We start from the raw sequence: 24,153 nt of genomic DNA, 5'->3' as shown, positions 1-24,153 counted from the left end.
TAATACACATTAATATTTTACCACAATAATATTCGTAGAATATTTTTATAATATCCCACAGATTGAAGTAATATATTACAAATATTATGTAAAAACGCATATATAACATTAATACCTCGATTAATACAATATTTATACAATGTTAAAATATTAATAAAATATTGAATAATATTTTTGGAAAATTATTTTAATACTATTTTAATTACTAATAATTTGTATAATATTCTAAGAATATTGTGTGCTTATAGAGAGGATATATGTACATTTATCCTTTTTATAAAGATATATGTACATTTTTTTAAATAAAAATATCAAACAAAATATATAATTATACAATACAATTTCTTTTAATTATATATGCAATATTAATTATGTAATATTAACACGCTTTCTTTTTAAATAATAATTCGTCAAAATTCTTGTAATTACAATGAACCTGCCAAAGAATCTAATAATCCCCTTCGGTAGAGGAGCGTCTCTCTATCGTACCCTCCCTCTTTTCCCATCGTATCGCAGAGGATACTCTTTATCTGCACGATTAGTGCACGTGCGAGACGTATACTTAACACCACCACCATCGACTCGGACACACATCGAGTTCTCGGGAAGAAAGGCGATAGTCGTCGCGGATCCAATTTTGTCGGTAGATCGAGTTTCGTGCCCTTCGCCGTGCGTGTGAGTATAATATAATAATAGAGTCGCGAGACACAACGACGACGGGGTGGGGCCAACAACGATAAGGAACGTCGCGTCTCTCACGCGAGATCCTTCCGAGAAGATCCTCGTTTTCGTCTGAGCGCTGATTCATTCCCGCGAGAAGATCGCCGGATTATCGCAGCGCAGCGAGAATGTGCAAAGAGTAGGCGGATTGTTAGCGGAATCAACAGAGCGGGAATTGATTCCGTGAAATTGAATACGCGACTCTCGGAGATGAGTCTCCGTTTAAAAATATTCCCCGAGTTCCCGCCTTTCTCGCTTCGCGTTTTTTAAACGGGATTAAACAGTGGTGGCGGCACAAAAAGTAATACAAATGCACGATATTTAAAAATCTTGTGTCTATAAAATATTAGAATTTCATTATTTAATATTTTATTACTTTTGTTTTAGCAGCACGAGCCGTTATTTCTATTGCTTTGATTTAAAAAAAAAAAACAATTATAAAAACATTATTATATCGAAATTTACTTAAATCGTCAAAAACCAAATCATCGCCTTCCGATTGTTTAAAGACTAATAAAGTATTAAAAGATTAAGTGACTAGATTCTGTATTCTCAGAATAAACGATCCTCTTTAATTTTTATCTAAAGTTGGAGTGTTCATTTAAAATTCACTCTAATACTTTTATGCCCATATTTATGACTGGAGATCAAAGAGAGAGAAAGAAAAGCTTAGTAGATAAATCATATTTAACGACATAATTTTTCCCACGTCAAAATTTGCGCGTGCCTTTACTTCGGATCCAGACATAATCCAGACAGTACTAAAATTTAAAAGCTATTGCAAACACGTCATTAAATTATATTACCGCTTTCAGACATGTTTTATGTGTTTTTTTAAATTGTCACGTTTTTTTAAAGTGTCACTTTTAATCTCAAGAAGGTTCTCACGGAGAAAGAAGCTCGGATTAATCGAGACTAGACCCGAACGAATGTACGTGAGGAAAATTCCGTTACGTAAAAGATTTCGCTTTGCAAATGTAGCACTTCCGTCGCCGTGTCATCGTTAATTCGTTCATATCGCCGTCGTGCAAATGATGAAAGTGCGAGTGCGGTCGATAGACGTAAGAATGATTGAGCGCCGACACGATGAGCGTTTCCCTTTCGTTATTCATCATCGGAATGATGACGAGTGTCCGAATAATATCTATGCAAATTTTGCGAATTAAAAAAATCTACACGCGTCATGATCATCATCAAATCGCGATATCGCACGAATCGGTCACGCGCCTTGATCCGATCCGCGGATAATACGGCGGAGTGGCGCGTGTATCGCGGCGCGTGTATCGCGGCGCGTGGCGGCTTTGCACGTGTACGAGCGTACACTGACGTGCGCTGATGCGAAAACATTTTTTTACCATCTCTGAGATATTAAGGATATATCGAACGTACGGTTCCTGCAGAATAAATTAAATTTGGAAAAGTGTTAATTGTACTAATTTTTAAAATTATGGAAGCGTGTAATGTAAACATTTCAAATAAACTATTTTATATATATATATAAATTGTGTGAATAAGATTATATTTTTATTTAATAATATATTTTTCTAGTTTATTTATTTTGTTATTAAAAATTAAATTACTTTTTACGATATTAAAAAAGTATCAATTTTTATGTATAAAATTCAAGATAATTTATACAAAGATTGATTGTGATTGTCTGTTTAGTTCTTTTATAAATAAAAAATAAATTAGATAGAATAAGGATCTCACTTCTAATCTTAATAAAAATGTACTCATTCGATGCGTTTTTATTCAAAATGAAACATGTATTGAGCCGGCACAGCCATTTCAGCACAATCAAATGAGACTCGTACAGGAATTGTTTGTTACTTTTTTGGTAATTTTTTGCTTTATTTACGATTATTTTACAACAGCTGTTTCGGTAAACATAATGACTGTGCTAGCTTAAGATTAAAGTTAACACAGAAATTATGAAAAAAAGAAGGAAATTAAAAAACACATACGTATTTTCGTAATATTACTTTTTGATCATTTTTTACTCTTTTTAGAATTTTTTTGATGCAGTCGTTTTACTAAAAAATTATAAATAGAGCAAAAAAAAGCAAATAACTCCTGTATGAATCGCATTTGACTGTGCAAAAATGGCTATACCAGAGATTAATAAATGTACAATTTCACTGCATTTTATTTCACTACTTTGTAAAGTAATAAATTCAAAAATTTCTCATAATATTTGCAATTTTTTGAAAATCTTGCTAGTGTAATCGCATGATAAAAAATGTAGGATAAGAATAAATTTTTACACGCACTTGCATGTTTATTCTACAAATTTCAGACGAGTGGAATATAGTTTGTCAACTTTATGATTTCCCGTAACGTTCATTAAAATACGCGCTAACAGATTAATATAACAAGTTTTATTTTATATACTGAAGTGTATATTTACGTGTAATAAATTGTTGGATAAAAATACTTGCCAGGATTAAATGTTGATATTAATCTCGCTTAGCGCATCCATTTTAAATGGATTTTTATCAATGGATCTCTCTCAATATATCAATACTTGAGACATTCATTACTAGATTAAAATATAATTTGTCACTCACCGACACACGATGCGCAACAGCGGAGTTTTCAACATCGTAATCTGTAAAACACAAATAAATATAATTCACATTATAATAGCATCCGCAGTAATTAATATTGTAATAACTGATTACGTTACTCGCGTATTCTAATATATTTTAATATATTTTATGTACATGCATGTATATTTTGGTTTTCGAAATATTTCTTACGCATGAAATTACAAACAAGACTCTGTTTTAAATTCTGAAATTTTGCAAAACTCCACTTTTAGAGTTCGTCTAAAGTGGACTATGCAAACGACTCTAAATTATCAAAAATAAAATATAATTTAATAAAAATGAAATAGACCGCGCACATTCGCGTTTGTTCTTATTTCATAAACCAGAGAAGATTGGAAAACGCGACTGCTCTTATTGTGGAGATTTACTGCGGCAAAATTGCGATGATTTTTACCGAGCTATCAATAGTTGACGATTTTTTTTTCAGTGCGGGTAATGTATAAATACCTACCCACAGGGTTGTTCCGCCGTTGCTCGATGCTCCTCCCGAGCCTCCGCCTCCTCCCAGATTTCGTCTTGCACTACACTTACAAGATATCAATTACGATCGCGCATCAATTATCAAAATAATGCGTGCATTTCCGAGCAATCTCGCTGTCTCATCCGAACCTTTATCTTATTGCAGTTACTCACAAAAACTTGTACGTGCAACGAGAACTTCACTTGCAACATCGTCGATGATGACGTCACGCAAAGGGGCACGCGTACGAACCGTGTGAACGTTGCGGTGAGAAAGGCTCGCCCGCTAATTTCATGCACCTCGCGAAAGAGAGAGAAGGAAAAAGAAAGAGAGAGAGAGTAAATCACTATTTTGTCCAAGCGTTTTACCGTATGTACTTATAGGTTGCGTTCACTTTCGCTCACTCACAGTGTTTCTAAACATCATTTGTCCTTGTTTAATATTAAACAAGAAGGATGAACTGATGCTTAAAGTGAAACTCGGATATACGAGGCGAATGCGTTCGACATTGATGATGTACATACACGAAGGGGCAAACGTACGAATGGCACGATACGTTGCGAAGCGGACACGGTACTCTCGCGGGGACCTTTACTCGCATCGCCCGCCGCACGGCGAAAAGTCAACATACACGTCTTAGAACGATCGTCACCCCAACACTGATTTCACCCCACACTGCACACAACATGACACAACATTCGAACAGTATCGAAATGTACCGACACACGGCGAGACTGGAGCTCGCCACTGCGCGATCCATACCGGCCGGCCGGGGTACTCAAAATGCGTTTGACCGTTAGCATTGCCGCCATGTTGCTGGCCCGTTAAGGCCGCGACACAGGCTTTTGCATAGCTGCATAACCGTACGCATAAGGAAGTTGATTGGTCCGTTAGCACATGCATAAGGAAATGGACCAATCAATTTCTTTATCCATACGGTTATGCAGCTATACAAAAGTCTGTGCCGTGGCCTTTAGGCGAACTACTGCGAACTTACGCGCGACGGATTTCCGCGAATTTAACCAACTTCCGCGAAATACGCGCGTCGCGGCGACTTCTCATCGCAGTCCTGTCACATGAGTGTTGAAATCGAGCTTCTTGCGACTGTACTTACAGCGAGGAAACACGTCGCGATGACCATCGACACGGGACCGATTAAGCTGTACGTCCATTACACCGTCGGCCACCACTCCACTGACCACTGACTCCACTCCACTACCGCTGTCAGTGGCGCCCCCTATTAGCGGAATGAGGAATGCCGAATTTGCTCCGAATGATTCCGAAGCGTTATGATCGGTAACGTATGCACTTTCCAGGAAGAATTTTTTTCAAGAAAAAAATGTACACGTCTCCAACGAGCGATTGGCTTTCGTTTGATTTACGTTAATCCTGCTTCACTTCACTGTACAATAAAACGCTCGGACAAAACAGCGATCTACTCTCTCTCTTCTCTCTCTCTCTCTTTCTCTCTCTCGCGAGGTGCATGAAATTAGCGAGCGAGCCTCTTTCGCCGCAACGTTCACACGGTTCGTACGCGTGCCCTTTTGCGTGACGTTATCGTCGACGATGTCGCAAGTTTCTTTGCACGTACGAGTTTTCGTGAGTAACTGCAATAAGATAAAGTTTGTACGAGACAGCGAGATTGCTCGGAGACGCGCGTATTATTTTCATAATTAGCGTGCGATCGTAATAGATATCTCGTGAGTGGTCGTAAGTGTTGTGCATTGACGGGATCTGGGAGGAGGCGGAGGCTCAGAAGAAGCATCGGGCAACGGCGGAACAACCTGTGGGTAGGTATTTATACATTACCCGCACTGAAAAAAAATCGTCAACTATTGACAAAACTTATCGCGATTCCGCCGTAATAAATCTCCAGCCCACGAGAGCCGTAAGAGCCGTCGCGTTTTCCAACCTCCTCTATTTGATGGAATAGCAATGAACAAATGTGCGCGGTTTATTTCATTTTCATTATTTATATTTTATTTTTCGTAAATTAGAGTCGTTTGCATAATCCACTTTAGACAAACTCTAAAAGCGGAGTTTTGCATCAAAATTTCAGGATTTAAAACAGAGTCTTTTTTGTAATTTCATGCGTAACGAATATTTCGAAAATCAAAATATACATGCATGTACGTAAAATATATATTAAAATATATTAGAATACGCGTATAATGTAAACAATTTTTGCAACATTAATTACTGCGGACGCTACTATAATGTGAATTATATTTATTTGTGTTTTACAGATTACGACGTTGAAAACTCCGCTGTTGCGCATCGTGTGTCGGTGAGTGACAAATTATATTTTAATCTGGTAATGAATCTCTGAAGTATTGATGTATTGATAGAGATCCATTGATAAAAATCCATTTAAAATGAATACGTTACGCTAGATTAATATCAATAATTAATCCTGGAAAGTATTTCTATCTAACAATTTATTACACGTAAATATACACTCCAGTACATAAAATAAAACTTGTTATATTAATCTATTAGCGCCAATTTTAATGAACGTTATGGGAAATCATAGAGTTCACAAATCATATTTTATTCGTCTAAAATTTGTAGAATAAACATGCAAGCGCGTGTAAAAACTTATTCTTATTATTCTTATACACTTTTTGCCTGCTTTTGCACTAGAAAGATTTTCAGAAAATTGGGAATATCATGAGAAATTTTTTGAATTTTTACTTTACAAAATAGTGAAATAAAATGTAGTGAGAATGTACGTCTATTAATGTGGCACAGTCATTTCCGCATAATCAAATGCGACTCATACAAGAATTATTTGCTATGTTATGCTCTATTTACAATTTTTTAGCAAAACGGCTGAAGAAAAATAAATCGTAAATAGAGCAAAAAATTAAAAAAAATAGCCAGCTTAATACATGTTTCATTTTAAATAAAAACGTGTCAAATAAGTACATTTTTATTGAGATTTGAGGTGAGGCCCTTATTCTATATAATTAAATAGGAAAATTCAGATTTTTTCCATTATTTCTTATTTCGTTATTTCATTATTAATTATATTTTCATTAAAGTACATGTCTACTTCTTATTGGAACAATTTTTTATCCAGATAGAATGTCGTCGCCAAATTGTTTCTATTATTTTCAAATGCAATAGAAAACAATCTGTAATTTTTTCATAATTTTCTTAATGTTTTAAGAAATGTCTCGTACGTTGTTAAGAACAACAACGTTGATCGATATCGTAGAAGCCGTGAAAAATCATTCCTCCGAGATAACCGACGATTGATCTGAAAATCCGCGACCGGATTTCTCTTTATCCCGTGGCAATTTCTCGTCACGAATGTCACCATTGTATACCTCACGCCTCGTATATCTCGCAAGCGATTAGATAAACGATCTTGTCAGTTTGTCTTCTGGAGTTATAAAACGTAGCGATATAACCGAATAAAGCGTGAATTAGAAAGCGATACACGGTATTGAATTCTTTCAATTGAGGAATTGTATTATTTACTTGAGCAAGAGGATGGAAGTAAAAAAGGACTCCAGAGAGTTTCAGGATCGCGTTCGTGAGTTCGACGCTTGTAAATTCATGGAACATAAATTTAGAAAGTATAGAATATCAATTTCTTTCGATTCACATTTGCTTTCCATAATCGTGTGATATTAACAGGTGAATTGAAAATATACTATCGTGATTTGTTAGACTTTTAAAAATGTTTGACTATAGAACATTAGCTAAAAGTTATCGAAAGTTTTAAACTGCAGATTTCTTAGGTTTATTTTTTTTCAATTACGAAAAAAAAATTTTTTTGTGAATAATTGAATTTTGACACTGAAATGACAAGAAGTTAGCTTATCGTAGTGGAAAAAAAACTCTATAAAATTCTACACAAATTTCAGAAATACTACAAAAATCTACATAAAAATGCTAGAACTGGAACACCTTTAAATTTTTATAAATTTTGTAGTGCGTCGTTTCTGCGATCTCTCGACGAAACTACACATTTCCAAATATTTTGTCCAAGCGAAAAAAATTTTTATGAATAAGTACAAAGTTCTACTAAGAGTAAAAATTTGTAGAATTTATTTTCTTTTTCATATACAGGGTGATTATTAATGAACGTCCCCATTATTTACCATTAGAGCATGATTTACCGACGGATACGTATTTCTAACATATTACTATATTAGAAATTACAAATGCGTGCTCCTATGATAAAAAGTGGGGATATTCATTAATAATCACCCTGTATTATATTTATTTTTTTTGTAAAAATATATTTTTTGTAAAATATGTATTTAGTTATTAAAATTAACTAAAGTGTTCCATTGCTTACATTTTCTAAGCATTAGATTTTTGTAGCATTTCGTACATTTGTGTAGAATATTCTTTCTGCCTGGGTTGTTGTCTCGTTTCGAAGAAATGAAAGAGAAGGGCGAAGACCATTGAGCTTTCCGCGGACGTGGGTTATTTACGGAAAGACCAAAGCTTCGTCGTTTCTTTTTTTGGAACGGCGCTGACGTTTGAAGCTAACACTTTTCAAAAACAAAATCGATAGTAATAACATCGCGCCCAGCTTCTGACGTTCGCTTCTCCCCCATTATGATCATTATTCCGCCGCAAATTGAAGCGAAAACCTGGGGCGGGCGGGCGAGTTTAAAATAAGGCTGAAATTAGGCTAAAAATAAGGGAACGCCGCTGGCGATGGGCGCGCGGAACGGAAAGCGATTAGGAGCGTCTCAAGGTGTGTGTGGGTGCATGTGTGTGTGCAACTTACCTTTGCCGACGTCAAGCCTGACGTCCGCGAGGCGTCGACGAGCCGCGTCGCACAGAAGAACGTTCCGCACGGCGTTCGGCGTGGACGGCGCGAAATCCGGATCATCCGCGTCGAAGGACACGCTTTCCTCGAATTCCGTCAACGTTGTCGTCGACGTCTCCGTCGTGCCACCGCGCCGATGCATCGCGAGAATGAGCGGCTCTCTGAAATACCGCGGGCGAGAGCGGCGAGCCCGCGTAAAATATTATTTATTATATACGTTCGTATTATTTCAGCGAAATCAGTAGAAACACTCAAAGTCGCGATGATGTTACGCTACGGATGTCTCCGTTATGACACACAGAGAAGATTACATAAAGTATCGTATGTACACGGCACTTTTTCATCGTATATGTAACTCTAATTACTCGAGTGTTTCAAGGTTGGGCACGTTCGTACCGCGCCATTCGTCGCCCGATTATTTCGACGATACTTTTTCGCCGCGCGGACGAACGCAGAAGCTGATGGACGCCGAGTGCATGTACAGTACGTCGCGCGATTACGGGATTATGCAAGTTGCGTAGCAATAATTGTTACCTGTGACGAAAGTGATGCGAAAGTGTTTTTCACGCCGACATGCTCGTTTCAGCTTACGTTGCCGTCACTTTCGTGACATTCGTTATCGGTTTCGTGAGAAAGGTTCGAAAAGCCGTGTCGTGACGTCGTGACGCTCGTTCTCTCTCTCTCTCTCTCACTCTTTTTTTTATCTTTTTTTCACTCCGTTTTATTTTTTCGATGATCCGCGCGCGACGACAAGCAGCGGTCGACTGACACCTGACGTGCGTTATCGCGCGGAAAAATCGACGCGCTCGCTGACGAATGGCGCGCGACCAACTTCAGGACAATGTTGCGAGCTCGTTTCCCTTACGGCGATTTGCGATTTACAATATCGCACTGCTTACTTTTAATTGATCTTTTTTAAAATCTTATATCCATGTTGTGATAAAAGAGATTGAGATTTACGATGCTTCGCAGCTTTATAAGACATATATCGCGTTTCTTACAACGACATAACTTAAGAAACAATTAAACTTTTCCAATTTCAATGTTTTAAATTATTAAAGTTTTGTAATATTTTAAAATGTGATTTTGATGTAATAACGTATAAGTATTATAAAAGTTAGGTAGTAACTAGTTAAAAAGTTAAAAAGTTCAAACTTTAATTTAACTTAATTTAAATTAATTTTAAATGAGTTAATTTTTAACTTCAATCAATTATTTTTTAAACACTTAAATTTTAACTTATTAACTTGCTTTTCTATATTAAAAATTTACCTAAAAAGAAAACATACTTTTTTTTTTAAGGAAAAACAAAATTTCTTTATTAGTTTATGTAAACTACTTTTAATGAATAAAATATTAATTTTATTTGATAATTGGGAATTGGAATCTGGAATTTTGGTACAGAAAGCAGACGCACAACTCTTATGATCATCACATTTAATATGTTATTTAAAAAATATTTAAAAACATAAAATTGTATAATCTATTATTTACATTTTTATTGTATTAAAAAAAATTGAAAACAGAATTATAAAAATCTGATATCTAAAGCATTATAGCAATATTAGTAATGAAATGTAATGTGTACTAAAAAAAGAAAAACAATTGTACAGATCTAACTGGAGCAGGAGATAAGATTGTATAAAAATAATTCGTAAATATCAATTAAATTATCTCTTAATATATATATAGTATCACGTATTGGATGTGTTTATTCGTTCCTTGTACGCATTCCAAAGTTCTCTTTTATATTCTAAAGTGGCCGTCAGATAACCGTGAGGTGATTCCGTGATACCTCTACCAACAACTGCTAAATCAGCACCTGCATTGATAACCGATTGCGGATTGTTGTATTGCTGACCTAGACCGTCGCCACTTTTAGATAGTCTGACACCAGGCGTTAATTGCAGCAGTCCGGGTTGCGCCAAGAGATTGGATTGGCACACTAGACCTATCACCAAATCGGAAGCTTCCTCTGCTATCGAGACCGTTCTCTTCAGATAATCGCTGGTGGTTAATGCATTTTCGCTCGACATCTCGGCAACCAGAAAAATTCCGCGGGGCTCAGTGATGTTCTCTAGAGCTTTCTTCAGCGCGTCAATGATAGACGCACCCGGTACCGAATGAACTGTGATCAAATCGGCCCATTCGGCAATCCTGTACAAGCCATGCCTGTACTGCAAGGATACCGTGCTGCCGATATCGCTAAACTTACGATCCTCCATCAATAAAAATTTGTGCTGCCTCGCCAGTTCTTTAAGTCGTACAATGAACGTTTCGTTAAAATTGTCTATAATATCTACATGCGTCTTCAAGACGGCGATATGAGGCCCCGCCACGTCCGCTAATTCCAAAATCGCGTCCATTTCTTTCAAATCGGCTGACAAACAGAGATTAGTTTGCTTTGATTCCATTAATTTTAGCAGCTTCGAAGCCAACGGATTCGTTGTTAAATTGGCGCGTTCAGCATATGGCAGCTTTAGTCTATCGTCTGGCACGCCTACAAATAAAAGCAATAGATGCAAAAATTGAAATATAATTCATAGCTTATAAAGTCATAAATTAGAATGTAGCACTTTGTATACAAATCAATATCTTAAAAATATCTATATTACCTTGCACGGAAATGCTTGGTGCCTTATTCATTGCCAAGTAATTGTTAATATTCTCGATTGTGTCAGGCGTAATCTTGCCAGCTTTAAGGAGATACTTCATGAATTGCGTTATCTCAAATAGACTCTTGACTTTGATCCCGTGGTTCTCGAGATTCTTTCTGCCACCCTGCTCCCTATCGATTATCACATAAACCTCTGTCACTTTCAGATTTTCCTTTCTCAATACATTGACAGTCTCCAGGACACTGCTACCACTTGTAATAATATCTTCGATGATTACGCAGGTCTCACCAGGCAAGAAGGCACCCTCGATTAATTTCTTTGTGCCATATGATTTTGCTTCTTTTCTCTTTATTAACATAGGGACCTCCTCCAGCGCTGATATCAAGGTGGCTAATGGCAATGCGGTGTATGGGATGCCACATATTCGGGATACTTTTGAAGAATTATCTTGTAGTTTCCATAGAGCTTTTGCCAACTTCAACTATGATAAAAGAATGAAATTATAATTTTATAATTATTTAATCATCTTAATTCCGTCAAATGCTTACACTTACCATCAATTTGGGATGAGAAATTATTATTCGCAGATCAAAATATATTGGTGTTATCAGGCCGATTTTTGTCTCAAATTCTCCGAATTTCACGGCCTGAATATTATATAATTCTATTGCTAATTCTTCTAAATCGATCATTTTTTCTGTCTCCATTTTGTCTGTAATTATAGCGACGTATTAAAAATATTTCTTTCGAAAAATTAAACATTTAAAAGTGACGAAATAAATAGTTCCGAAATATTTAATAAATTTTCGCAAAGAATGGCAGTTTAGAGCCAAAATTTACCTGGGGATCGCTTGAAATCACTCTATCTTTATGTTATTCGGTGCTGAATTCAACTATTGACTTCTCGACGGCAGGAACTTACTCCGACCACGTGCTCCGATTTATGTAAGATGGTGGGACTTTACTCCATAAAAAGAAAAAAAATATTCTGCCACGTGCACTGTAAATACTGGGTCGGGCGCGAAATTACTACAGTGTATTTTATGTGTTAAATAAATCAGTCTTTATTCAATACACTACTAGATGATTCGACTACGATTAAGTTCGATAACGCGATAACTTGCACAGAACTGATCCGCTTCGCGTGCCTTCACAAAGGATAATAACCGCTTTACTTCCCTTTAGGGAGCAACGCGTAAAAAAAGAAAGCTCCAGAATGACCACATGTTGCTTAATGGTCACGGCTACGCTTAGTTGTAAGCCGCGCCACTGTACGCTAACGTCATCGGTCGGCTGTCTCGTCAATTACACAAGTCGTGTGACATGATAATGAAGTCGAGTAAATGAAAAAAGTTCATATAAACTTATGTTTGAAAATACTTTATTGAAAAGTTATAAACGTTTATCAATTGTTGCACTCTTTCGAATGTTTTTCAAATATTTATTATAACGTTCAAAAAATTTTTGAACATTTGAACTTACATTATTTTAATAAAATATCTTTGAATAATAAAAACAAGTGAAAAACATATTGACAGACTATAGAAGATATAAAAAAAATAGAATTATAAAATAAAATATTGAACATTTTTATATTAAAGATAATTAAATTGCTGTAAGAGGGAAAGGAGCAATGAATTATACAAAATAATGTTACATTTACAGTAACACAAATATATTTCATTTTTATTCGAAAACAACAAACACATCTCTAGAGATCGCAACGCGATTTTCGCGTGATCGCAAAACGCATACTTTGCAAGTGTCCATGTATGTATGTGTTTGTGCGTGCTGGACATTCTATGTCTCATTAATACACCCGCTCAAGTATGTTATATGTAAATAGTATCAATAACTATGACTCCCCTGATTTGTTCGCAAAAACGATAGCGAATATGTACATACAAAATATTCGCGTAGAATTTAAAAACGATAAATAAGAACTTAATGATAATAATTATTATCATCATTTTAAAATACATATTTTTTCAACATAATTTTAAGCTTCTTTTTGTTTCTAAATTTTTTATTTTCTAGATATCTTATAATTAGCCAATTACGGCTGCTGCTTTTCGCTATTTCGTTTTCCCGTTGGTTTTTGCGCACAAATCAACACGCACGCAATTAATAATTGCAAGAACAAATGAAACCTTAACAACTGATAATATCAATGTTGCAATCGATAACAGTCCCTTTAATTAATTTTACAAAAGAATACGTTTTAAACTGTTATGAGACAAATAATTGCGATACAAATTGCAAGACTTTACATGAAGAATTACATATTCTACATGTATATGCAACGAAAGTTTTACGGAATGCAGAATGTTTTAAAAGTTGTGCATCCACCTGAATATTCTTTTCTTTTTTTTTTATTTGGAGTTAGACAAATACTTGCATAACAAAGTTGCGGTAATGTTTGTTTTGTTTGCCATTAATATTCATTGCTATCAATTACACGCGTTCTAGGCCGTTAAATAAGATAAAACTATCTTGCGGCATTTTGGCTATTGACTAAAAAAGTATTCGTTACGATTAACTTCTGTCCTTAAGGCTTATCTCGAATCTGTATACCGTGAATTCTTTATATCATTGGGCTACCTTGCGCCAGCTTTTCAATGATATCATTTAAAATATCATTTAAAATGTAGATTTTTTAAATTATTCTGAACTGTCGAATTAACGCATATATTATTTATAGATCTATAATACACTTATCCCTTGATGGATTGATATTATGAATCCTTGCTATTACAGACGCTCAGTATAAATTCTGATTACCATATCAATTATTTAAAAAGAAAGAAATGATTAAGTCTGTGATGTAAACTTGAAATGTAAAACCGTATTATTTAATTTATATTATAAATTATATTATAAATCCATTTAAGGTTACATGTATTCAAAATAATCTTTGCAAGTTCTGAACCTCGGCATTCACAGACGTTTCTCGATGAACAAGAATTTCTTGTGTTTGTGCACATGTTAGGCTTGGGGAGTAATTAATTTAAAAAATCAAGAGTAAGATAATAAAATTAAAAAGTTAAAAAAAAAAATATATATATATATGCACGTATATTTAAACAAAAATGTAATAAAGAAATGTAATAGATATATGTTATTAGATTACAAAAATTTAGTAAATCTCTTAACACACCAGATTTTTGAAAAGAATGTGTATACACAGATGTTCATCGAGAAACGACCACGAATAACGTCCATAATTTACTTTTGCTCCGAACACGTTATACGTTCATGGACATCCCACGTGGAATCTGTATATTATATATACACTCGACTAGATTAAATAAGTCTCTCTACTGGTTTTTTTTTTTCCTTTTTGTCGGCATGTTGTCGCGTTTTTGTGCCTTCGCTCTGAGCGCGAACGCTTCCAAATTCTAACGCTTAGGAGACCTAAGTACAATTACAATGTAATTAATTTCAATTCTCAAGTCGATTGGACTCTAATTTGATATAATAATAAATTTTCTACGTACCCCGCTATTGGAATACCCCCCCCCCCCCCAAGTTCATATAAACCCTGCTAAAATTGCGCCGATCTTTTCCCGACGCCACCGGGTGGCCGCGACCGAAATGTATAATATTTATTAGATACTTTTGTAAAGAAGTCCATTCCTATTATTAGTGTTACTGTTACTTTATATTAATGAGCTTGGAGTTGTTCTAACGATTGGTTTATATGACTCTTTATACATGGGATGAGAGATGAGTATATGAGTATGTATAAATTTTAATGTTAATATTTTAAAAGCGTTACTTCTGTCTGATAAATATAAGAGCCTACTGCATTCGGTTGGCCACCCATCCTTATTATTATTTAAACTTATCAGAAAACCGTATCAAACATGTTCCAAGAAACTTGTAAAAAATCTGTTAAAGAAACTGACGTGCTCAATATTAATTTTAATGATAAGTTAGATGTAACTTTAATATGCAATTGATGGCTTGAAGAACAATTTAATTTAAATAATTAAAAAAATTAGATTTTGCTCTTCTTTGCAACAATTCATGTAAGAAACAAATAATTTTAATGAAATACAATGCTCTATTTTTTATGTAAATATATACATATTACATATTAAATTAATATTTAATTTTCAGAACTATGAATATATAAAAAATATTTAATTTAACATTTAATGTCCAAGACTCGCAAAAAGTTAATTGACATTTTAAACCCAACAATTTATATAAGAACTTTAATTTATTTTTACATAAGATTTCTTTTTGTGTATACAACTCTAAATAGTGTTTTGTATAATTTATAATGACATTTATTATATTGATTTGAAAAGAGCACGTCAGATTCTGTGATCTTAACGTTGTCTACGAAAAAATTCTTTGTTCTAAAAAGAGAAGGACAAACAGGGATGTTACTGATTTCGTTGAGAATTCATTGACAACAGTTTTTATCGTTTTCTAAAAGAAATATTACTTTCACTCTCGGAAGTTAATCGTTATCGATAAATCTGTCCGTTTTGTCCTATAAAAAAGATCTTACGACTATTTGTCTATTTATCTAATTTGAGGAATTGTATCATTGAGGCCTGTACATTTGGCGCATCGTCAGCATTAACATTATTTTTGGAGTTATTATTTCTTACGTGTGTGTACTGGTTAAATTAGATTTCTTTTGAAATTGCCATTAAAAATGAATTTTAATGGAAAACCCATGTGTATTTTGTGCTTACAGTTTCCTCGCAATTAGTTAAAACAGAAATTCTTATACAGTATTTATGTATATAATTTGCCGACAAAATAATATTTATATTGGCTTAACAACAATCAAGATCGATCAATTAAATATTCAAATGACAGAAAAGATTATAAGTAAATGTGAAATATTTCTAAAACAGCTACATAAAATAGACATCTAAATTGCACGAATAATTACAGACGTGTGCCTCAACAATAACTATCGTATCAACAATAGATCCCGATAATATCGCATTCATCATGAGTAATAATTTAATAATTATTTTAAGCCTTGTGTTTTAACGACTGTTACATAACGGTTATATTGCTCATCGAGAGACAAAGTTTAAAGATATAATAACCGCATCAAAATTATGTAAATTTAAAGCTTGGAAACATAATACGTTAAATATTTATCTAATACTCTCAGCTGACGATTTAGCAGAGATAATATTTTTCGTTATTCTGATAATAATTATGTAATAGTGCATTGCTTAAAATCTCCTGTAAAGTAGCACGTACAAGATTCTTCGTAATATCTTTGAGTATTGTAGCCTCTTCAATTTGGCGTATTCTCTCAATAAGCTAAAAAGTGAATGTACTTATTCCGGAAAGTATCTGGTTTATACAAGTAATTAATGTTAATTATTAAAGCCATTTTACATAAGACGCAGAATGAAGGTCGCAGGTCGCAAATGCGCATAGTATCGGAAGCGTTAATAATATTTTTAATGCTTTGTTTGATAATCGCATCCGCGTTTACGACCTGCGACCCGCGTCTTACGTAGAATGACTTTAATACACTGTCCGCGAATTAGAATTTAAAAAATCATGATACATTGATGTGATATTTAATATCTAAATTACAAGTAAAATAATTGAAAGACATCGATGCTGTACTTCGATCGTTTGAATAGCTTTGTAAAAAAATAGGCCTATTGATAAAACACGCGATCGTAACTACAAATGGCTTAAGGAGAAATTATTAACATCGATTAAAATTATTAAAATTATTTAGATCAATCGACGAAGATCGAAGTTATATATTTCATGAAGATTTTGAGAAATGATTTTGAAAGTTATCAGAAAGAAAAACGGTTCGATAAACTATCGAAATTCAAAACGATGAAATCGTTATTTTTTTCAACATGCGCATTCTTTTACTTTCCTAGTGAAAAGAATGTTAAAAATTACTCTTATTGCACTGTATTAATCACCATTAATGTGATTAATTATCATTAATCACTCTGTAATCTCTTATCAGAGTCGCCTCAAATGTGTCATAGCTTCAATTTGACCATGTATCAGATACATGCAAATCTCGATGGTCCTTCATATTTCTTGCATATCAGCTTTCTTAATTGAGACAAACCTTGCCTGGAATCGATCATAAATTTCGTTTGCACGAACGAAGCCTTCTTCGACTCGCCAGCAAACGCTGTTGTCGAAGAATATTCGGCAGAACTGAACCGACATCCGTCAGTTGCGAGAAATTCCAATACGAATCCAACGTTCTGATGAAACTTATTCGTTCGACATGAGCTGCACGCTATCGTCGGCCGATCGATGAAGTCGTCGAACTTCCGACAAGGAGCGAATCGGCGTCGGGTGTAGCAACGAGAACGGATGAGAATGACGATCTAAAATAAAAAAATAATAATATATAAGAGTAATTCGAAGACTACTCCAGATTTTATCATTATAGATATAAGAATTGTCCAATTACAAAACAATTTACATGTAATATGTATTTTTTTTACATTAGAGGAAAAGATAGTAAGATGGCACTCATTTACATTTTATATTGAAACTTGAACGATTATATTTATTAAAGTGTTGTTTAATAGATTCTAGACTCAAAGTTATGAAATACTTATTACTTAGGACGTGATTTATAAAAATGCGATGACACTGCATAATGAGTGGAAGAGAAAACAAGGCGATAATCACTACATAACGGAGTGCTGTTACTAAATATAAATAATTCCGTAAACAATCATTAGAATTTCGTCATCTAATAAGATGGAGATAATAGGGATAGCCCCCCTCACGATACCTTCTCTATTATTTATCTGTTATTATAAATTTAATTTATTACGCGCTTGTGATAAAAATTTATAAAAATATGTTTACAAATCATGATTTGTACGTAATTGCTATTTATAAATAATCAGTTTATGTAGTTAGACATTATCACGTATATAATCTTTTATTGATCCGGTTTTATCAGCAGGATAGAAAGCTATAAACTTTCCGTCGATCGCCCACTCTCAGGAACCTTAATTTAATCGGGTTAAAAGTGGAAAGAGGCAGTATGTACACGTGTATATGCAGGCAAAGGAGGAAGAGAGATATCGCGCGCGTCTAGAGTCTAGAGTGCAATGTCAAGGTTGGACGTAAGTGTCTCTCGTGAATGGATCGATTTGCTGAAGCTCCGAATCTATATTTCTACAATAGCGTCAGCATATAATTTCACTTAAACACGCAAAGAATTCCATTTTTCTTATCGATTCTCTCGATTAAACAATATCATTTTAATATTTCCATCTTATTGAATAATTTATCACCGCAAACATTGCGACTCTCTCAAAGGAAAAAGAAAAACAAACATAAATAAATGGTAATTTTCCATCTATTTATAAGTTTTCTATTTTTAACAGATAATTTTAATCAATTTTTTAATTACATAAAGAGAGTATATTGTGTTGCAATTATATTCTGAATATATCTTTTGAAATTTACCTTTTTAATAGCTAACGTTGGACAACATCATTCAAATATAATATATATATATATATATATATATAAAATTTTATTTTATATTCATGTAATTTATAATTACATTACATAAGCATTGATTTAAAGGAAACGAACCTTTCTGTTAAAAATAAATATCCGTGTATAGCAAGTTACTATCGATTTTTAATCAGTTAATTTTAGTCACAGTTTTTCTTTAAATTCTCTTAAAGCGAACGTCGCGCACCACCTTAATATCCTCGTTAAAATTCTCACCTCTAATATCGGTCGTCGTCTCGCTCCTGGAGAGCTCGTGGTCGTTACCGCGATGCGAGGGCGTCTTTGACGGACTCTTGACTAGGAGTGCCGCATCATTTTTGCCTGGAGTGATACTTTCATCCTGATTGGGAAACTGGAAGGCCGTGGAATTGGGCCACGAAGCTGGGGGTGGACTGCGTACCAGATGCTCATGTACCTGCGCGAGTGTGAGCGGATCCGCGTCACCGTATTCCTGAAAGCACGTATCATTTCGTACTTTTCTTTAAACGCACTTGAAAAGAAATATAAAATACTTCTTTCAAGAGGAGAGTAAATACTCTTGAACACGCTCTCTTCCTTTCTTCCTTTTTATACTCCTCTTCAAGAAAGTTGACTCGTTTTTATATTACGTTCTTTTTCAATCTTTACAAATAGTTATGCGCGAAAATCCGATAATTATTTCATTTTTATTTAAATTTTTTAGAGTCGTATAATTTGAAGCGATTATAAATAATCCATTCCCTTCTCTTGAAAAAATGCATAATGACAGGGGAGAAAAAAGGCAAATTGTTATTATGTGCTGTGTGGAAATAAATTACTAATGTTTTATTAAGTTCGTGGAAGTTTGATGAGGGGTCTCACCTGCGACATTAAAATCGCATCGTCGGACTCGGACTCCTCGATCGATTCCACGAGGCTCTCTCGACTCGCTAACACCTGCATAATTAGAGAAAATTTGCACAATTACATCGATATGCATATATTATGAAGCGAAATCATATGAAACATCATCACGAAATAGAAGAATCTATTATATTGTAATAATCCGTTGTTTCTTCTATAATTAGGAAAAATTCAAACTGCCAACCGCAAAAATAACTTTAATATATGTATTAACCAGAAAAAGTCTTTCATATATAATTATATATCGAATATGTCCATATATAAATATATATGTAATAATACATAATGCAATATACATTACATATAATTATGTATAATATATAGGTAATATATTTTATATATATATATTTCATTATTAATATTACATATATATATATATATATATATATATATATATATATATATATAGACATATTTGATATATAATTATATAAAAAAATTATTTCCCGGGAAATTTTAAAGTTCTAAAAGACTGATAGATTATGTAAAGATCAAGAATACACTTTTCACAAATTTAGAATAAAATAATGTTACGAAGTTCAAATAATTCTAAAAGGTTCGCAAATTGTTTGGGATTGAAAAATTTGGCAAAAATCATTTCTTTTTTCCTGTGAGGCAGAGATAATGATCAGGCCGAACCTGTAGAAAAGGGTTGTCCTGACGACTCAGTCTGAGTGCCTCCATGTCCTGATCGATGTTACGCGTTCTACCGGGTGTCAGGGTCAAAATTGAATGCGAGGGTGACGGCTGACAGGAGACGACGACGTCCACCGCTGTCACACTCAAGGTCGACGGAATTCGCGACATCGCGCTGTCACTCTCCGAGCCGCTCCGGCGGCAAGCATTGGTAATAATTGCTGCAAGCAATATTACTCGTGCTATCGATCATGTGTATGCGCGCGTGTACACGAGTGCTTTCATTAACTTGACATAGAATATCTTTCAATCACGGTATATAATTTATTGTTTGAAACTGCTTTATTAGTTGAATATATAGAACCACTATTATTCTGTTATATCTGTTACGGCGAATAATTAATTAGACTTTTATTTTGTTAATTTAAAAAAATATATTGACATAATGTAAGCGAGATCTGGAATAAATTCCGACATCAGTTAACTTTCTACAATTTTAATTAATATTTGAGTTATTTATGTATTATTAAATAATATATATTTTGACACGGAAAGAACGTGTTTGTTGAAGTGTCTAAAAAATTAGCTGGATACAGATCTGAAAATAATTTTGTTAGGCCATTGTAGTGTGTAAGACAGTCTGTAAATTAGTTCTTAGAATGTTAAAATATTTTGCAGCCTTGCTCATTATTCTTAAACGTTTTACATAATTATTTTGATGGCCTAACGAAATTATTTTCAGATCTATATAACTAAATTTTTAGGCACTTCAGTAAAACTGTTCTTTCGTGCAACATTTCTGTACTAAAATCCATAATTTAATAACACACAAACGCTTCAGATTTTTGCGTTCTCCATGATTACTTAGAATAATAAGAAATCAAGGACTTAATAGATTTTTGTGTTATTAAAGAATATTAAGAGATATCTTAAAGATAAAAATTGTATGAAAGGTCAATGTTATCTCACCAGGAGTCTCCACCCTGGGCGCGCGTTCCATCTCTTCGTCTTCGTTAATCTTCATCCCTACCGCCAGTTTTCTTGATTTAAACAGACTCGTTAGGAAAGCCGCTCCTTTGCGTTTCACCCGATCATATCTGTGCGCGCTTCCCGATGACACGTGTATCATAATTCGTCTGTAAATATAACGTGATGTAAGTTACGTCGTGTAATCTACAATTTTTAATATAATTTTGTATAATACATTTTCGGACGACACATGTATCATTACTCGTCCGATATTGTAATGTACGTAGTAGATAGTCGAAACATGATTATCAACTAATAACACTACGTATAGAATTGCGCAAAAAAAAATACTTATAGAAAATATTGCTTAAATTTAAAGAAATAGTTTTACTACAATCTGGTATGGATTTAATAAAAATATTATTAGTACAATAAAATATTATGAATGGCTACAAGTCTCTCGACAGAGAATAAGCGAGAAACAATTTACAACAGTGTATGGACAAAGGATTAATTTCCATATTGTTCCCAAGTTAATGAAGAAATGCATAGTAACGGGTTGTGAGAGACAACGGAATAATTGTACACTTATAACGTGAATGCGTGAATAACACAATAAGACAAAGCGGCAGATACGTCGACTTACATTACTTTCACTTTTAATCCATCAATCGCCACAGTCAAGCAATCCCATAACAATTAGGCATCACTCCAGAGAATTATCATCGGGGAAAGTTCGATCTCTCTCTTACAAATGTACATATATATTTATCAAAAAAATTTGAAGTAACGAACGAGCTGAGTCGGGATGCACTGTCAAATGAAAACTCGGCAGAATCGGTATCGTTGTCGTTGTCAAATTTGCGAGCAACATCGGATTTGCAGTCCGAGGAGCAGCGTACTGCCAACTGCAGTTGCGGAAGGGTGTGCACCTACTCCTGTGCAGGAACTCGCGCAGCTGCAGCTGACAGCGAATGGACGGAGCTTGCGCGCGAAGGGGATAAGTAAGAAAGGGAGGGTGGTGGTAAAAGACGGAAGCGACAGAATCTTTAAAGAACGAAGCGAAGTGACGTTATTTTCTCTCTTTCTTTTTTTGCTTAATGAGCACTTTCAAATTCCTTATCGCGTATTTACTTGATTACTAAATGATGTTTAAATTAAGAGAAGGAGAAAAAGCGTGGACCTTGCGGAGTTAGAATTTTTCAACTAGGACCATAAGATGCGTTGCATTTCATGACTTTGCAATTTCAATATTTACATACCTGAACTAGTAAAATTTTAAAAATAGATTATTAATACATTACAGATTCTTTTTATTAAAAATTTCCAAATCACGTGACAACGTTATACGTTGTCAATCACATGGCTGATCGTAACTAACATTAGTGACTACAAAGATGCAATACTGAAAATTTTTAATCGCTTTTTACAGAAAATACAAAAAAGATATTCTTTGTTCACGCTTAATGTAAATCTGTATGTATACAGCATCAACAACTCATACAGCATAAAAAAAGCATCGCAAAATATTGCAGCAATGTTTTGCAATGTTTTCGCTATTCCATGCTGTACGGCTAAAGACAAAGAATCATCTCAAATAGATAAAGAAATTCAGAAGATAATCTCGAAGCTTGTAAATAAACTTTTAGAGTTCTTCAAGCAGTGCATAATATATGGGGTAGTTGAGAAGACGGGTACTTTTCCACGTCGTGTGCTTGTCCGATCGATCGTACGAGACTCCGTTACAAGGGGTGGCTACAATACGCGCAGTCGGTTCCGCGTATAACGTGACTAGGAACCCAAGAAAAATTTGATGAAGTTAAATAAAAGTATCATTCCTTCCTCAATAAATAAGCCAACCATTAATCAGTAATGGACGTATATACAAGATGTCTGATCAGTCACGCCGCTCGTCTCTTTTGACAAATTTTGAGTTATTCTTACCTTCAAAAATTTAATAGTAACAATTCTTTACCGCTATTAATATTAGGTATAATTTTCAATTCAAGACTTGCATTATAGATTGTAAATAAAGCACTGCGCTTTCCACTCGATTTTATCGTTTTCAAATAAAAATTTTTAATAAAACACAAGTTAAGCACACAGTAAAGTTTCTATTGAAATACGGTATCCTTGAAACTACTAACTCAGTAGCAAGGTTTTTTCTTCTTTATTTAAACTTTTGTTTGTTTCTTTTTTCGTTCAAACGACACGTTCAGTGTTTCAAGGATAATCAATTAATCAATCCTTGAAAGTAGCGTTGAATGTTTCTTGTAGAAGCGTCGACTTTAAACCCCTCAAATAATATCTAATTATTAAAATTGCACGTGGCTGATCAGTCTCTGATTAAAGCTGGAATTGAGATTCCGAACGCCTTTCGAGCGACTCGCCATTCATTCACCATTTCGAAACTTAGCTCACAATCCCGACGATTCTCTAGAATCTATCTACACGCTTCTCACGCACCCGTAGACGAGCAACATTTAATCGAGCCATTTCACACTCGTTGCAGTCCGTAAACACCCCGATCATTGGCAGTCACTGTGACATTTGCAGTCGTGTCGCAAAGGGGGAAAGTGCAACTCAATCGTCACCCGATATACGTTCTCGACGTTCTCTACTAATTCGTCGCCGGATTACCTGAAAGCTCACGCACCTGCCGGCGATGCATCCTCGCGTTGCGTCGCGTCGCGATGCGTCGCGACGCCAACGACACAAGGGTGCGGCGCACGCGAGAGAGGATCCCGGCCGGCGGTGGCACGCCGCGCCGGTCCTACCCCGGAAAATCAAAGGAAACCGGCTCATCAGCACCGCGCGCGCGCCAAAGGGAAGCACCCCCTTCCGACCGAACTCGATTTTCAATTCGAATGGCTATATGAAGTGTTCCGGAATTCAGACATAATCCTTGGATATAGTAGTTCTCCTCCGCGTTCCCTTTCTCCTCACGAATCG

At 34.7% G+C, this 24,153-nt stretch overlaps 3 protein-coding genes across 7 annotated transcripts in view; all 3 read right to left on the bottom strand.

The window, feature by feature from the left end:
• LOC105195996 (protein pinocchio) overlaps positions 1-9,311 on the bottom strand; it is a 59,816-nt gene extending 50,505 nt beyond the window's left edge. Inside the window, exons 1-3 of one of the 3 annotated variants that reach the window (XM_039455972.1) lie at positions 9,119-9,311; positions 8,543-8,745; positions 3,288-3,328 (exon numbers count right to left, since the gene is read on the bottom strand). In XM_039455972.1, the coding sequence (XP_039311906.1) occupies positions 3,288-3,328; positions 8,543-8,726 (225 nt within the window). In that variant the 5' untranslated portion in view covers positions 8,727-8,745; positions 9,119-9,311. Of the gene's footprint in view, positions 1-3,287; positions 3,329-8,542; positions 8,746-9,118 lie in introns of those variants that run through there. The other 2 variants (XM_011161693.3, XM_026133398.2) reach the window with 2 other exon arrangements.
• Positions 9,312-9,908: 597 nt separating this feature from the next.
• Positions 9,909-12,710, bottom strand: LOC105195997 (uridine 5'-monophosphate synthase). The gene is made up of 4 exons (XM_011161695.3): positions 12,043-12,710; positions 11,757-11,914; positions 11,200-11,683; positions 9,909-11,084 (listed from the first exon to the last, which is right to left on the bottom strand). Exons 2-4 carry the CDS (start codon positions 11,907-11,909, stop codon positions 10,279-10,281), a joined length of 1,443 nt encoding a protein of 480 aa, XP_011159997.2. The 5' UTR covers positions 11,910-11,914; positions 12,043-12,710; the 3' UTR covers positions 9,909-10,278.
• Positions 12,711-12,860: 150 nt separating this feature from the next.
• On the bottom strand, positions 12,861-24,055 carry LOC105205911. Of its 3 annotated transcripts, none has more exons than XM_039455969.1 (6): positions 23,842-24,055; positions 21,202-21,368; positions 20,236-20,453; positions 19,555-19,629; positions 18,931-19,165; positions 12,861-17,558 (listed from the first exon to the last, which is right to left on the bottom strand). In XM_039455969.1, the coding sequence occupies exons 2-6, from the start codon at positions 21,359-21,361 to the stop codon at positions 17,443-17,445; spliced, it is 804 nt and encodes a 267-aa protein (XP_039311903.1). In that variant the 5' UTR covers positions 21,362-21,368; positions 23,842-24,055; the 3' UTR covers positions 12,861-17,442. The 3 variants fall into 3 exon arrangements, with proteins under 3 accessions (XP_039311903.1, XP_039311901.1, XP_039311902.1); XM_039455967.1 differs by having other exon boundaries at positions 23,858-24,021; XM_039455968.1 differs by lacking the exon at positions 23,842-24,055 and adding an exon at positions 21,848-23,823.
• Between the last annotated feature and the right edge of the window lie 98 nt (positions 24,056-24,153).

This window comes from Solenopsis invicta, chromosome 12 (genome assembly GCF_016802725.1).
Source record: "Solenopsis invicta isolate M01_SB chromosome 12, UNIL_Sinv_3.0, whole genome shotgun sequence".
Classification (NCBI taxonomy): domain Eukaryota; kingdom Metazoa; phylum Arthropoda; class Insecta; order Hymenoptera; family Formicidae; genus Solenopsis; species Solenopsis invicta.
The sequence above is the reverse complement of the archived record's forward strand: the minus strand, read 5'-3'. Positions and strand labels throughout refer to the sequence as shown.

What these genes read in the sequence shown, in the direction of transcription:
- LOC105195997 (XM_011161695.3), bottom strand. Translation starts at nt 11,909, where the DNA reads ATGGAGACAGAAAAAATGATCGATTTAGAAGAATTAGCAATAGAATTA. An exon ending in TTTCTCATCCCAAATTGATG is followed by an intron (nt 11,684 to 11,756) that starts GTAAGTGTAAGC and finishes CTTTTATCATAG; the next exon opens with TTGAAGTTGGCAAAAGCTCT. An exon ending in ACCAAGCATTTCCGTGCAAG is followed by an intron (nt 11,085 to 11,199) that starts GTAATATAGATA and finishes TTTTATTTGTAG; the next exon opens with GCGTGCCAGACGATAGACTA.
- LOC105205911 (XM_039455967.1), bottom strand. Translation starts at nt 24,006, where the DNA reads ATGAGCCGGTTTCCTTTGATTTTCCGGGGTAGGACCGGCGCGGCGTGC. An exon ending in GCCCAGGGTGGAGACTCCTG is followed by an intron (nt 20,454 to 21,201) that starts GTGAGATAACAT and finishes TATTGCTTGCAG; the next exon opens with CAATTATTACCAATGCTTGC. An exon ending in GACGACGACCGATATTAGAG is followed by an intron (nt 17,559 to 18,930) that starts GTGAGAATTTTA and finishes TTTTTATTTTAG; the next exon opens with ATCGTCATTCTCATCCGTTC.